Source organism: Vidua chalybeata, chromosome Z, assembly GCF_026979565.1.
Source record: "Vidua chalybeata isolate OUT-0048 chromosome Z, bVidCha1 merged haplotype, whole genome shotgun sequence".
Taxonomy (NCBI): domain Eukaryota; kingdom Metazoa; phylum Chordata; class Aves; order Passeriformes; family Viduidae; genus Vidua; species Vidua chalybeata.
In genome coordinates, this window is record NC_071570.1 from 47608601 (window position 1) to 47623196 (window position 14596).

At 39.0% G+C, this 14596-nt stretch overlaps 1 protein-coding gene across 1 annotated transcript in view; it reads left to right on the top strand.

Annotated features, from left to right (window-relative positions):
* DGKQ (diacylglycerol kinase theta) overlaps positions 1-14596 on the top strand; it is an 89079-nt gene that overhangs the window by 40933 nt on the left and 33550 nt on the right. The window contains exons 7-10 of the mRNA XM_053932529.1: positions 1512-1580; positions 11027-11127; positions 12604-12827; positions 13748-13838. Of these exons, the coding sequence (XP_053788504.1) occupies positions 1512-1580; positions 11027-11127; positions 12604-12827; positions 13748-13838 (485 nt within the window). The remainder of the gene's footprint in view (positions 1-1511; positions 1581-11026; positions 11128-12603; positions 12828-13747; positions 13839-14596) is intronic.

Here is a 14596-nt window from a genome sequence, read left to right on the forward strand (position 1 = left end):
TACCAGGAGATGCAATGGTAGTTCCTCCAAATGATTCCTATCATAACAAATTTCAAAGAAGTCATTGAACTTCACTGGAATAGTTTCAGGATGCTGTTGGTGTAGATTTCCCTACTATTCAGACTGAAGGAGAAAATGTAATAAAAGAAGTCAGCTTCTTCTCACCTACACTGAGAAAGAAAAGGGTTGGGAGCAATCAGGAGCAGTAATTTCCTATTGTTATATTTACTTTTTTTTTTTTTTTTTTTTAACTTACTTGTCTGGAGTGAAATTCAAAAAGGCATTCAGCTTTCTCTTATTCTGGGTTGTTTCAAGACCATATTGTCTAAATTTCTCTCCAGCTTGAAACTTGATCTGTTTCTGTCAGCTATAACAGGGAAAATATCTCAACACTCATTTTATATTTTAAAAGCCACATCTTAAAAGCATTATTGTTGGTCTTTCTTGTAGACACTTGAAGCATTACCCAAATATTCACTGAGTTACCTGGTGTCAAGTTTAGGACTATTGCCCAGTACCCTTCTTGACATGCTATGATTCTGCGTCTTGGAAGGTTCTCCTGCTTTAAGATTTTGACTTCCCCTGTACCTCTTTTGCTCTGAAGATCTGCTTTCGCTTGTTTTATTTTATACTTTCTTTCTTGTTTTGTGGTTTGTTTTCCTGCTTTCTCCCTCAGCTGCAAGGCATAGTTTTACAAAGGTGTTGTCTGGCTTATATCTTTTGGGAGCTTTGCCTGCATCCCAGTCAGGACTGACTGGGATTTTCAGTGGGTGTGAGTGTGAATATCGTTATTTGATAAGTACTTGCATTGCACTCTATTGCTACCCTCAGAGAAGGAATATTGATCATGTTTGGATTTGCAGTGGTCTTGTATGGCCCTGAGTGTCAGGAGTAAGAACGCAATGAAGATGTTCTGCACAAAAGTAAATGCAAAATGTTCACAGCATTTATTTCAATCTTTTTTTAATATTTTATGTATGGTTTTACAGGGGTGCATTATTTTCTGACATGTTAGCTCCTAGCTTTAGTGAGATTGATGAGCTTACTGTCAAAGTCCTCTTCTGGAGAGCAGCAATTTCTTTCTCTTTGGGTGTCAGTAACTTTGTTTTTCAGTTGTGGAAATCACTTCTGTAACACCATTATTTCTGATTGGAAGGCTGGATTGATTTGGTAATTTAAAACTTAATGGAAACATCCATACTTCAGTGACAGTCAAACATCATGACTTCAGAAAAGAATGAAATGCAGTAGTTAAAATATTAAAGCCAATAGTACAAGGATCTCATGTATGCCTTCACTGTAGCTACATGACAATGCAGATTTGTTTTTGTAATCCTGTTTTAATGCTATGAATTATTATCATAAAATAGGTAGAAAAAAAAAGTGTGCTTTTCTGACTAGTTCCTTTTGTGTTAGCTTGTTTGATGGAAACTGTTCTTAAATGACAAACACCTTCTCCCTTCCATTCAAATTAACAAAAAACCTTTCTTAAAAATCTCTCTCTTTTACAGATGAAGATGATGATGTTGATGGGTTAACACAAGGATCAACAAAAGATATCCAAATTTCAACTGACTCAAGTAAGCAAAATTTTAGTAAGGGATGAATAGTCACTCATTTCTTTATTCATATAATAAACTTCATTCATATAATCTTAACTCGTATTGCCTTATGATGAAATTATATTAAATGGTTATTTTTCTAATGTTAGGTTTTAATTTCAGGTCCAAGGTTTTGGTCTGACATATTTATCCCGGGCCTTACAAATATCTCCTTGGTATTTTCCATTGGTGGGTTGACATAAGTGGCAATCTGTTCATTATCTTGACAAATAGGTAATTTCTCTCAACTTGGTAATTGAAGAAAGAAAACATGGTGCTAATAATTCATAGATGAGCTACAGATTTAAAAGGCAGACAGCAATGTCTTTTTAGAGCCTTTTAGTTTTAAGTTTGCTGGATCCAAATGTTGCTGAGGACATCAGGTGAATTTTTTTTTTTTTTTTGCTTGGGTGTGTTGCGGTAAACAGGACTGAGCTGGACTGACTGCTTTATATGCAGTTAAATTTTTAAACATGTGGAGTTTTCTGAGGTTGGTAACAACCAAATTCTTGCTTTTTAGAAGATGAGGTAAAACTGCAATTTAAGAGCTTCCCATTCCTATATCCATATTAGTAAGTAGAACAACATGGTACATGCTACCTAATGGAGCTGCATGTAAAAAAAGGACATTTCAAATCAATAAATACTATTTTTTTTTTAATCCTGAAGTTCTTGCAAAATTAAGAGGCTAATTGTGCAACTGCTATTTGGAATTTTTTAAAAATGAGCTCAATAAGTAGTTAAATCAGTTATAGAAGAGATCTCAAGGATCCTCTTGTTTCACTTCCTTAGTTCCTGAGTGATTTTAAGTTATGATCCACAGCCATACTTCCTAATTATGGGAAAACACTCTAATTGCAGTTTGTCTAAAAAACTTTGACTTTTTCCAGTTTTTTAAGTGGCTTAAGTGGTTGAGTGTGAGGACTACTACATTTCAACAATTAAACCTATTTCCCTTATGAGTGTCAAAAAGAGCAAATTATGTATCCTGATATTTCAGCTGGATTCATTGGAAGCATTTGTAGACATCAGTTCAGCTTTAGTTTAGCCTTCCCAAAAAGAAGAAAAAAGATATGAAAATTCAGGCAGGATACAAACTTTAATATGTCATTCGTTCAGGCCATCTCTGGACTGGAGAAAGCAGCAGTATCGTTAGTTGTGTTTTAAAAAGAGCAGTGGCATAAAAAATTGCTTTCTCGTAATGCATTTTCACAAAACTTTGGCGCGTAGAGTCCGTAACTTTGCTGTGATTTAGAAAGCTCAGCTAAAACAACACTCACAAAAAGAGTCAGAAATAGCATTTACTGGTAAAACAGGACAGAGTGTGGTGATGCAGTCCAGGGCACGGCCATGCAGTACCAACCAGCAGCTTCTTTAAATGTGACCAGTTTCCTTGTCTCATTATCCTTCTATTTTCCCATACTACTTTTTCCCCAAATGATTTTGATCTCTTGCTTTGATTCCTCTCCTAAAGTTCCCCCAACAACCCTTGTACCATCCCAGAATGCTTTTCACATGTATCTCATATACCCCTGCAAGCTGAGCGACCTCCTTGGTCAATGAGGTGTCCTACAGAACTTCCCCTGTTGACTCCTCTGGTGTGTGCCCCCCCCCCAGATGATGGGATTGATAACCTTGGGTCAGCTCAGGACATGGCTTCTCTGATAACGTACCTGGTAAAGTTATTAGGGTTCACCTGCCAGCTGTTTTGTTGTGCCTCTCTGTGTGTGGGGAGTCATAAGCGGCTGAATTTAATATGACAGTGGCACACTTGTAGGGGGTTGTACCACTTTCACGTGTCTCGGGATAACACCATTTGTATAACATGGGTCAAGAAGGAGCTGCTCACTGTTTCTGTGTGTTGACTCAGTACATCTGCCGTGTTTTTTGGGATGTTACCATGCTTTCCCTCAAGAGTGTCTGAACTCAATTACATTCCAGAATATTTAGCTTTTCTTAATTCCAGCTCTCTGTGTTTCAGGGGTACGTCTCTCTAAAAAGAATGAAAACAAGTCAGAACAGATTGAATAATATTAATAGGGAAAGACACACTTTTTCTGCAGGAGAGAAGCCAATAGAAAAGGACACCAAAACTTGTAGTTTAGTATTGGAAGAAGATTTGAATTAGTAGTTTACATTCATTTTTGTTACTTTGCTATTATAATGGGCTTGTTGAAGGAAATGTAAAGTTAGAAGATCTAAGTCTTAATATAGGTAGCTTAAATGTGTTAAATTAACCACTATATTTAGCCTACCAAGATACTGAAACCAAAAGCATAAAATTAACATAAAAACAGCCACACCATTTCTGAGTTGATTTAACAGACATACAAGTGGGTTTGGCAAAGGACTCTCTCTGCCCTGTGGGAGTTTCTCAGCACTCACTGGCTACAAGTGAACTGTCTGATTCAGGATATGTCCATCTTCTGTGGGACAAAATTCAGCCATCAATGAAAACCCATTCTGGAGGAGGTATTAGAGGAATCTGTCTACCAGAGAAATGGGAGCTGCAGTGCTGTCAGCAAACAGATGTTTCACAGCATGTCGTTCCACAGCCTCTGTTTTGCCTTGCTTAGGTTGCTGTTCATCTGCTGAGTAAGAGATGAAATGGTTTTGTATTAGATAGACCCAAGTCGTTGGCTTAGAGTTTGCTTATGTCTTGTCCCAAACCAGCTGACAGTGCAGAGGAGACCTCCACTGTAATTCTGCAAGCAGGAACAAACTGCTTTCCAGAAGAAGCAAGGACAGCATACAAGGAGGAATTTTTCCTCTAAAGATACTTAAGAAAACTTTAAGCTTTCATAAAAAGGCCATTGTGTTCTTCTATAACTGCTTACAGTAACTAAATATGTCACATGTTCCTCAGCAGGTGGTTGGAAAGACTCTAAAAACAAAGAGAAGAAGGGTTAAGCGGTGGCTACCAGAATGGATGGACAGGTGTTAACACAGATTTGTACTTCAAAAATCGTGTTGAAACTAGGGGAGTTTCAGCTGCTCAAGAAAAGAAATTCAGAGAAGGCATACACCTCCAAATGGCTCTCTTGGAAGAGAAAGAGCTAGGGAAAGAAAGAAAGAAGAAAAGAAGGAAGGAAAGAAAATGAACGGAAGGAAGGGTGGGAGAAAGGAATCTGGGATTCTGAAAGGCCCTCTTCAAGGGCAGTAAAAGAAAAAATACATCATTCTTACATACATAAATGCCATTGTGTAGGTTGTGAATCCTAATACTGAAATAAATCAGAATTTGATAGTCCCCACTGTTGTAATATGAAGTAGCAGTAGAGAAGGAGAGCATAAAGCATGTAAATAACACAGGATGTTTCAGGAAGAATGGTTCTTGGTAAGCTGTGTTTCTAGAATTTAGTCTTTTAAGAGTAATTTTCACAAATACACTCAGTAAAGGCCCTTAGCTTTCTTAAGTGACAAAATTATTCAGGACCTCATTTTCCTGTCTCAGTCACAAGCCACATGTAAATCTTTTCAGAAGCCTTGTCCTCTCTGTGGGGATTTGGAAGTCAAAGGGAACATGAACTTTGGACTTACCCAATACTGTTTTATCCTTTTCCGAGGAAAACTTGATATCTTAACTTCTGAAATCAAATTCCACGCTTTGGTAAATTATGGCTGGAGTTAACCTTTTGTATTACTTTCCCTTTTGAAAGGGTAAGCATGAATAACAGGTTATTTTCAGCTCAGTATCCCATGGTAAGAAAAAAAATAATGTGTTTTCCAGGAGAAAGTCCTGATACTGTGTACTCTGATCCAACAGGAAAAGATAAAAGACATTTAGCAGTGAGGTGCCAGTATTACAAAACAGGCAGTAATTCCTTTAAATACCACAATTTGATAAGTGCATCCGTTTCATATTAGCAAGGGGTTGGTTGTGTATATATATATATATACAGTAAATAGGGGTATGTAGACTTCACTTCTGTAACTGGATCATTTTCTAATATTTAAAAATTGGAATAGGTGGAAGGAAGAGCTTTACCTAATTTCAGAAGTGGTTATAGTTGAGCTTCTTGCCAAGGATAGTTAGACAAATCAGACTGGCATAAGACATACCTTAACTTATATGTGTTGGATGTGCTCTTGACTCAGTGGAGAAATGTATTTCTGGATGACTTATTGCGGTATGTAGCTGTTTTTTCTTCTGTTAACATGCTTCCAGAAGCTCTTGTGCAAGCAAGCCATTTTTTGCTGGGTTGCAGTAAAAGTGAGTAAAAAAAAGGAGGACAGTGACAAAATAAAATGTGATTTTTCACTGATAAAGTTGAGGTTTTTTGTGATGGATACCAGATTAGCAGCACTATGTTTATTTATGTAAGAAATATGCTTAAGCTTAGGACATTACAGCTGGTCTGTAGATCTAAACTTGTTCTTGTAAACTAGTTTATTTTGAGAGTCGATCCAACTGTTCTTTGACTGTTCTTAAGACATGGAGAGCTCATAAAATATTCTCCAGTTACAATTGCTAGGGATTCTCTTAGACCAATTAGTATCTCATAGGAGCAGACTACCACGGCACAGCAAATGAAAACAAGTACTAGAACTTGGATGAATGTTTTTATTCTCAGATGGTTGTCTACTTTCTGGATTGCTAGAGAAAACAGCAGAGATTTTGATAGTGCTATAAAAGTTCATACTCAGAACATCAGCTGTGCTGTCAGAAACCAATGTTCACTTGTTTTCTCAAGTTATGTTAGCTCTAAAGAAGGTCACCCAGAACACAGTGTCTTTTGGTTAACATTTGTCTATGCCATAGTTACCATGGAGATCACTGACAGAACTCTGTGTCTGAAAGAATTCAACTCATTCTGGCATAGATCCATCAGAATTTAAAGGAGTAGGTCACTTTCTGATATGTTCTATAGCCTCAATGCAATGGTTGGTGAGTTTCAAGGGTACTTCACAAGTAACAGTTGATGATATTTATATCTTCCTTATGTTGTGACTGAAAAGAAATAGACAACAGATACAACCACTATGTGTCATGGTTGGACACTGGCGCAATGCCAGCATCCCCATGAAAATGCACTTTCCCTAAATAAATGCTGTGAGATGTTATTAGGAACAGAGTAGAGCAAGCCTAAGCTTAATAACAAAGGAAAAAAAACTTTATTAAACTACTACTAATACAGAAAACACATAAACTAAATCTAGGATGAAGACCTTTTAAAACACCCTTCCTCCTCCCAATTTCCAAAAATACTCAGCCATGAAACATTACCCGGGATTCTTGATCAAATTATCACCCTTTAGGTAATCTATACTCAAACTATCAAGGGAGAGAGAAGTCTTTCTTGCACCACAGACCCCCCAGGAAACACAGCTGCTACCCTGTGTTTCCCTGCCACACATGGCAACTGCCCGGGAAAAAAAAAATCGGCCAGTGTGACACTGTGACACTCTTCATTCTATGTCACAGTGCTCTCACCACTGTGCATGGACAGACTGCTCATAGGGCTCTTTTAAGGATGCTTTGCCACAGACCCAAAGATACAACAGTTCAGTTTCTCATCCTGGGACTACAGTCCTCCCCATTTTCCCTTGGGGCCGAGGGGTCCAAAAACAGGACTCATCTTCTTCCCGAAGACAGAGGGTATCACCATTCTCTCTTTAGCTTTCTTCGTTTCTCGCCATTCTTGTGCTGTTCGAAGCTGAAACAGGTCTCCCTGGGTCACTACTGCATCCCCCTAAAATGCAGTCTCTATTGCAGGAGAATTTGGTTCAGTCCATAGCTAATAAGAAAAGTCCAACCAAAAGCTACTTCATTATCTCCTCCCACTTAAATATTTCTTCTTCTAACATCTCAGGTCTCAGACTATCTCTCTTTTACTACAAATTAAGGAGGAGTAATACTTTTAAAAAACCCTCATTTCCTGGAAAGGGTTAAACGTTCAGACTCCCTGGACGGCTGATATCTCGGTCCAGTGTTCTATCTCCCACGCTGGACATTCCCCCCTCTTCTCCTTCTCCTCTGCCGGCAAATTTCCAGGTGCCGCCAGACTCTCTGTCTCTTTCCCTCTGGCGAGGGGAACAAAGGCATCTCCACTTCTCTCTACCCTTCCGGCCACAGGAGCTGGCTCGGTTCCAGACCCTCAGCCCCTCGGCCTACCTGGACAAGGCCGCGTGGCTTCCCCTCCCCCACCCAGCCGATGGCTGGGCAGGGGAGAGTCTGCACTCTCTGACGACCGGAACCAAAGAGACAGTTCTCCTGGGAGTTCTTGCTTTTAACCCCTGTGTTCTCAGAGGCGTGTCCATACTTTCAGTGGTCACTCCAGGTGCCAATATCCAAACCTGATCACTGATTGGTTTGACCCAACTTCCTGGAAAAAATTCACTTCCATGTCAAATCACGACACTATGATAACTGCAGAACTGAAAATCCACGGTGATACTACTTTTCATATCAACAAAAAGAAGTGAAAAGTCAATGATCATACCAGGTTGGGTGTGGCTCTGAGCAACCTGATCTAGTGAAAGATATCTCTGTAAGGATTCTTGTACTCCATGATCCTTGAAGGCCACTTACAACCCAAACTATTTTATAATTCTGTGATATTATTTATTCTGTTTCTATCTGTTTTTCTTTATACATGATCTGCTATACAGGCTTCCCTCCAAAGAGTCATAGCATGGCTGAGGTTGGAGGCAGTGTGGAGGTTATCTAAGACAGCCTCCTGCTCAAGCAAGGTCACTCAGAGCAGTTGTCATGTTCAGTAAGATTTTGAATATCATAATACAATCATAGAATGGTTTGAGTTAGAAGGGACCTCAAAGATCATCTAGCCCCAACCACCCTGGCATGGGTAAGGACACCTGCCACTAGACCAGTCAACGTAGCCCATTTTGTCCCAGGAGAGACTAGAATGACTTTACAGTACAATAGGAGGCTGTACTGGGGGCTGCTTTGCTGTGCAGTACATCTTCATGTTATGTAATGAGAACATCCTTGCACACACATTGTACCATTACCAGTGAAATTGATAATGAAGAAATATTCTTAAGAAGTGGGCAAGTCTACACTGAAAAGAAGTCCAAGCATAGCTATCACATTTCAGAATAAGGAGAAATAAAGATAATGAGAATTAAGGTATCATGATTTTTCTTCTAGGGTTAGAATCTCATTTTTAAAAGACTGCTTTCACACATAAGTGATAATCCTTTAGTCAATCCTTTAGATATTCCTTTAGTTCTGTGGTGTCTGCTTTTGATTGAAGTTGGCGAACATACAATGAAGGAGAAATAGATGGATTAGTTTCAGGTGGTTCAAGAAAGCTAGCATTGAAGTGTCCTTGCTAAGTAGTTATACACTGCAGTCTTTCCTCATAATATGCCCCTACAGCACTGAGATACCCAGTGATGCACATTTCTGCCTGGATTCTTGCTTGCTTTTTATCAGTCGTCAATTAGAGGTGGTTTGGTGGTTTTCTTCCTCCAGTTCCAGTTCTCCTTTTTAATCCTTCTATGGTAAATGCCAATTTGCTAGTGTGCTTCATTGAATCTAAAAGCTGATACTATTTGAGAGCAAAAAGCTCTTCGTATTTTATTTTGTACTATGAAGTACTTCCAAGCTGTAAGGGAAGCATGGAAGTAGGCTCCAGCATGTAACATATCTCCTTTACAATGTGCATTAACAGGCTGCATGATTAACCAGTTGTGTGAGCATTACAGCTGGTATATGTGGCTTTTATTTAATATTTCTACCATTTGAGAATTGCAAGTTATAGCTTCTGGTGATTGTACTACTTGATGATGAATGCAGGTGTACATATTTATTGTGAGATCAGACTGTAACATTGTGTTGTACAATGGGTGACTTCTTTTAAAGTTCAGTCCAATGCTGCAATAAAAAGGGCATATTCTTTCAGTGAGAAACACTTATGTCTGATGCTGTAAAGCATCAGCTCTGGGGAGTACATGCAAGAACCTGTGAAACTGAGCAGTTGTCTTCTTAAAGACGTGATCAGGAGAGGACACAAGGTCTGTCTTAATGAAATCTCCTTTTTGGTCTGGATTGATTAACTTGGTTTCCTTTCCAGAGGCAGTAAGGACACATGTGTCCTAGGGTGGCTGTATGATGCCTTTATCCCCAATCGTCTGCCCTGTTTATGTTGAAGTCTTGTTCCAAGAGTGAAAGGAGGAGGGAAGAAGCTCAGGGTTTGTTTTCAAAAAACTCACTCCCTCCTCCACATTCCTGCTCCGGGACGGTGTTGTCTGCAGACGGACGGACAGCGAGACAGAGCTCTCCTTTGCTTTTTCTGGTTAGTTTTAGCTAGCTGAGGCAGAGAAGTTCCCTGGACTGTGGGTTTTTTTTCCCTTTCTCTGGACCTGCTCTGGACTGAACACCAGAAGAGCATCAGCAGCTCACATCTGTGGCCCAGCGGGCCGGGCCTGGGCCGCAGCATTGCCAGCGCCGGAAGGACTGGTCAGAGACTGAGTGAGCTGAGCTGCAGCCCGGGGGGATTTGCTCTGAATTTGTCTCTCTTGGAGTGGCAAGAAGTCTTATTGTTTAATATTGTCTAAGTTCTCTTGTGTAATAAACAGGTTTTTTCCACTTTTTTCCTCCAGAGGTATTTTCTCCCGAACCGGCTGGGGGGAGGGGCCAATTGACTCTGCTTTCCTAAAGGAACCCTTCTGTGGGGGGGAGGGGAATTCTTTCCCCAGACTTGCCCTGAACCAGGACAACATGTAATGCAGTGGTAATATTAATTTGCTCCTAAAATCTGTCAAAACTTGCCTGTTCTATGAGAATTTAGTTGTGCTTTGCTATTCCTCTTAAAAATGTTGCTTAAGATAGAGACTTTGTCATACAACAGCCTGTACCTGAGTCATAACCCATCTTTGTGAAAGGTGAACCTGAAATCCTTCACTCTTCACCCTTTCACAGATGTCTGTGCAACAATCTGCACTCAACAGTTTGAGCATGGATTTAATAAGGCTTCAGTGAAATGAAACACAGCAAAAGGCTGAAGGTCTTCATTTGCTGTACCTTCTTTCTTCCAGTTTTTCTGTTGTCCCTGTATTTTCCTCCCATTGCCAGTACACTTAACCAGCTATTTTAAGGACTTTTTTTGGAAGCACATTCTAACAATTGGCAGTGCTTTGGGAGCTATTCTGAAGGGGGTGGCACTTTGTCTTGGTCTTCAATTTGTTCAACTTGTCAATAATAAACACAGTCTTGAATGCTGAGGATGAAGAAGGGATAACATACACAGTCTGGTTGTTATTGTTTAAATGAACAATAACAAAACAAAATTTAAAATATTCAGCCTCAAAGCTTGTCCTATGACAAAGAATGTTCCCATGAAGAAACATTTCAGTGGGTTAAAAGCAGATTTTTAGTAGTTATATTATACCCTTCCTATTCAGGTAGCTTTCAGATTCAAGGTGTGTGTTAATGAAATACAATTGTTTCCATTCAGGTAAACAAACACTAAAGGTATTTGATGGGAATGACGCAGTGAAACGCAATCAATTTCGACTAATTTCAGTTCCAAGGATTGCAAAAAATGAAGAAGTTGTGGTAAGATACCCGGTGAGGGTCAATTTTACAGTGTGAATTAATGTAATTTCATATTACAATAGTAAAAAGCTAAATTTTAGAAATGTAACTCAATAACAACAAAAATCTGTGAATGGGCCAGAATACTAAAATGTAATTTGACTTCTTCAGATAGTACTCCTATTTTAGAGCATCTGAGGAAACGGTGTCTTACATATCTGTAGCATAATGGTGACCACAGTATCACATGTTAAGCAGTCATTCTGCTTCCTGGTGTTAGTCTGAAGCTTGATTTTACTGATACATGCAATACAGGATAACCAGCTCCTTTTCTGTAGTAGAGGCTTGGTATTTATCCTGGACAGCCACCAATATTGCACTTGAGTTAATCAGTTTTGAATACTAAAGCTTGTTATAGTTATCTCCATCCCGTGGCTGTGAAAATAATCAATTATTGATCACACACTAGCCCCTCTCTAGCTTTTCCAGTGTTCCATCCGGGATGGAAAAATTGTTTATTACTAAATCAAGTGTGCTATACAGATCTTTATTTACTGGGCTAGGCAGAGACTCCATGCTGTGAGAGAGAAATCCCAGAGGGGGAATAGGGTGGTTCACAATAAAATTGTGCATGGTAAGGTCTCAGAGTCATACAGACTTAGCAAAGAAGTCTGAAGAATGTATTAGAATGTATCAGAATTTTGACAATATAAAGCTAAAGATCATTAGGATTTGTATTTTGATACTGTGCTCAAAATCAACAGGAGTTTTGCAAAGGGTTTGTAGTGTTCTGCATGTCAAAGATCTTTAAGAAAAACTATGTACAGGACTGAAAACACTTTTATTTAGGAGTGCTACTTGCCTTTCAAGCACATTTTACCAGACTGATGCTTTTAATATCAGAGAAGAGGAATACAAGTTCTTACAAGTGAGCTGTATTGACCACAGCATCTGTGTTAACAGAGGTGCTGCAGGCATGGGCCCATTATGGATGTAAAATTTCTCTGTGCATCTTGCAAAGACAGCCCTTCCCTCCCCTCTTCATTGTTGTGTGGGTTCAGGGCAGCTTTGTTGCTGCAAAGCTTACTAGTTTTTGGCCTCCCTTAGTGCAAGAAGACTGAGTAGGCAGAGTTAGATCAATCTAGTTTAATTTACCATTTTCCTTGTGGACTAAATTTTACATGCACGAATGTAGATTTATTGGACCTGGATTTTTACATTTGGTCTTAAAATGACTATTATTTGCCAAAAATACTGTGGATTATGTTCAAATACATGGATATCTCAAGCTTTCTTTTTTCATGTTCACTGAAATTTGTTTTCAAAACTTCACTCTTTTTTTTGATTTTTTTTGCCATTGCTGTGTATCCACTGCTCTGAGGTTAGAACATGCATTGAAGGTTCATTTCATAAATCAGGTGTTTATAATGTCTATGGCTGTATAGGTATTAATGGTGTCTTTTCAAATAAATGTTAATTTATCTTGCTGTGTTCTAGGAGGCTGCTTTGAGGGCGTACTACATAAATGATGACCAGCAGGAGTATGAGCTTCAGACCTTTACACAGCAGGTGCTGCTTTCTGATGATATTATCAACAGGAATGATGCTGCAGAGGACAGCAACTTGGGCTCAGTATTCCAAGAATCTGTCCCCGAAGCTTGGATCATCAGAACTAAACCAAAGGACGAAGAAGTGATCAGAATTTATCCTGCCTGGCTGAAGTGAGTATTTTCCTTCCTGATCACAAGGTTATTCTGCTTGGCTGCATTTGTCCTCTGTGGTCTAGACCTGTTTGCTTTAGTTATTGAAGCTGCAGAACTCTAGAGAGTGCAGTTTCGTTTTCTGTATTTCAGGATTCTTCTGTTCATTTTTCTGAATGGGTAGTGTGTATAATATTCATTTCCATGCCTGGAAGCCCTTGGGTTTCTTTACATATGTGGAACATACAGGGCAACTTGTGCAGTTCTTTTATCATGTGTTTGGCTAGAAAGATGCAATTTTACATTTACTACATCTGTAAACAAATGATGACATACACGTCGCTTGAAAAATTGGTGGTTTTTTTGGAAGAAATGTGAAGTAGGAAGAACTACAGTGCAACTTCCCATGTGAGATGAGGAAGAAAAAAATTATATTAAAAAAAAAACCAAAAAAAAACCCAACAAAACAAAACAGAAAAAAAAAACACACAAAAAAACCCCCACAAACAAACAAAAAACACAAAAACAAAAAAAAACACCAAAAAACCCAACAACTATACAGTTTTACCTCTGAGACAGTATGAACTTTAAGCATACTTAGTAGTGGAAACAAAATGGTCTGGACCTACTAATTTCTGAAGACTTGTAGGAAAAATTTAACCATGTGTTCATTTTGCTGTTGCAACTGCATTGACAAGTTTTATCAAGGATTTGCAGGTTATCTTTGTGATTAGGAAGAAGTTAATCTGTAGTGCTACAATTGTAATTATCAGTTCCTTGAGATTAAAGTGTTTTCTTGTCTGTGGCACTGGTACCACATCTGCCATGAGCCTCAGTGAACAGCTTTCTTCAACTAATGCAAATATGTTTGAGAAAATTCTATACTTAGTTTAAAAAGCTACACACAGGATAGATCCTAAAATAAGTATTTTTCTCCTTAGAGTGGGTATGGCATATGTTTCTCTACGAGTAAATAAGGATAGCACTGTGCAGACTGTGATCAAAGAAGTGCTTCCATTACTTGGAAGGCAGGTAAGTGAAAGATCTTAAGCACATCCATATGCCACCTGAGTGACCCTGAAAGTATATATTTTTTTCTTCAGAAAAATTACAGTCCATTAATTCGCAGTTATTGTAAATGTTATTGGCATTTGGTAGATGATCTTTTGTGACCAGCATGTTGCTAAAAGCTTAACACAATCTTCAGGGTAGGTAGGCACTGCTGACTCAGATTCAACTTGCCATTGACCCAGTCTATAAGATCTTATTCCACAGGGCTGCTCTCCAGCTCTCATCCCCCAGTTTGTATTTTTAACCATGCCATCCTGCTCAGCAGCATCAGATTACCTTGTCCCAGGCTGAGAATCTGGCAGTAGCTCTTGTTAAAAATTTCATATGGTTGATGATTGCCCAGCTCTCTAGCACATCCACATAAGGGTCTCCTACCTTTAAAGGTGTCCACAGTTCCTCCTAGCTTAGTATCATCAGGAAACTCACAGTGCATCTGATTTCTTCATCCAGACAATTTATAAAAACATTAAAGAGTACTGCAGAAATTTTCTTCCTACAGTAGCAAGCAGCATCTCTGTAGCCCCCAAGGGATGCAAGGAAGGACTCAAGGTTGAAATGGCACCCACATTCTTTACTGTCAGGATTACTTCCCACATCACTGGAAAATTCTAGATACATCTTTTAGTCTTGTAGATGCACGTGCTTTCCTTTTCAATCTGTGTATCCTTCTTAGGGTTGGTGCCAAAACAGCATGACTTTCAGGAAACATGTTAGTAGAC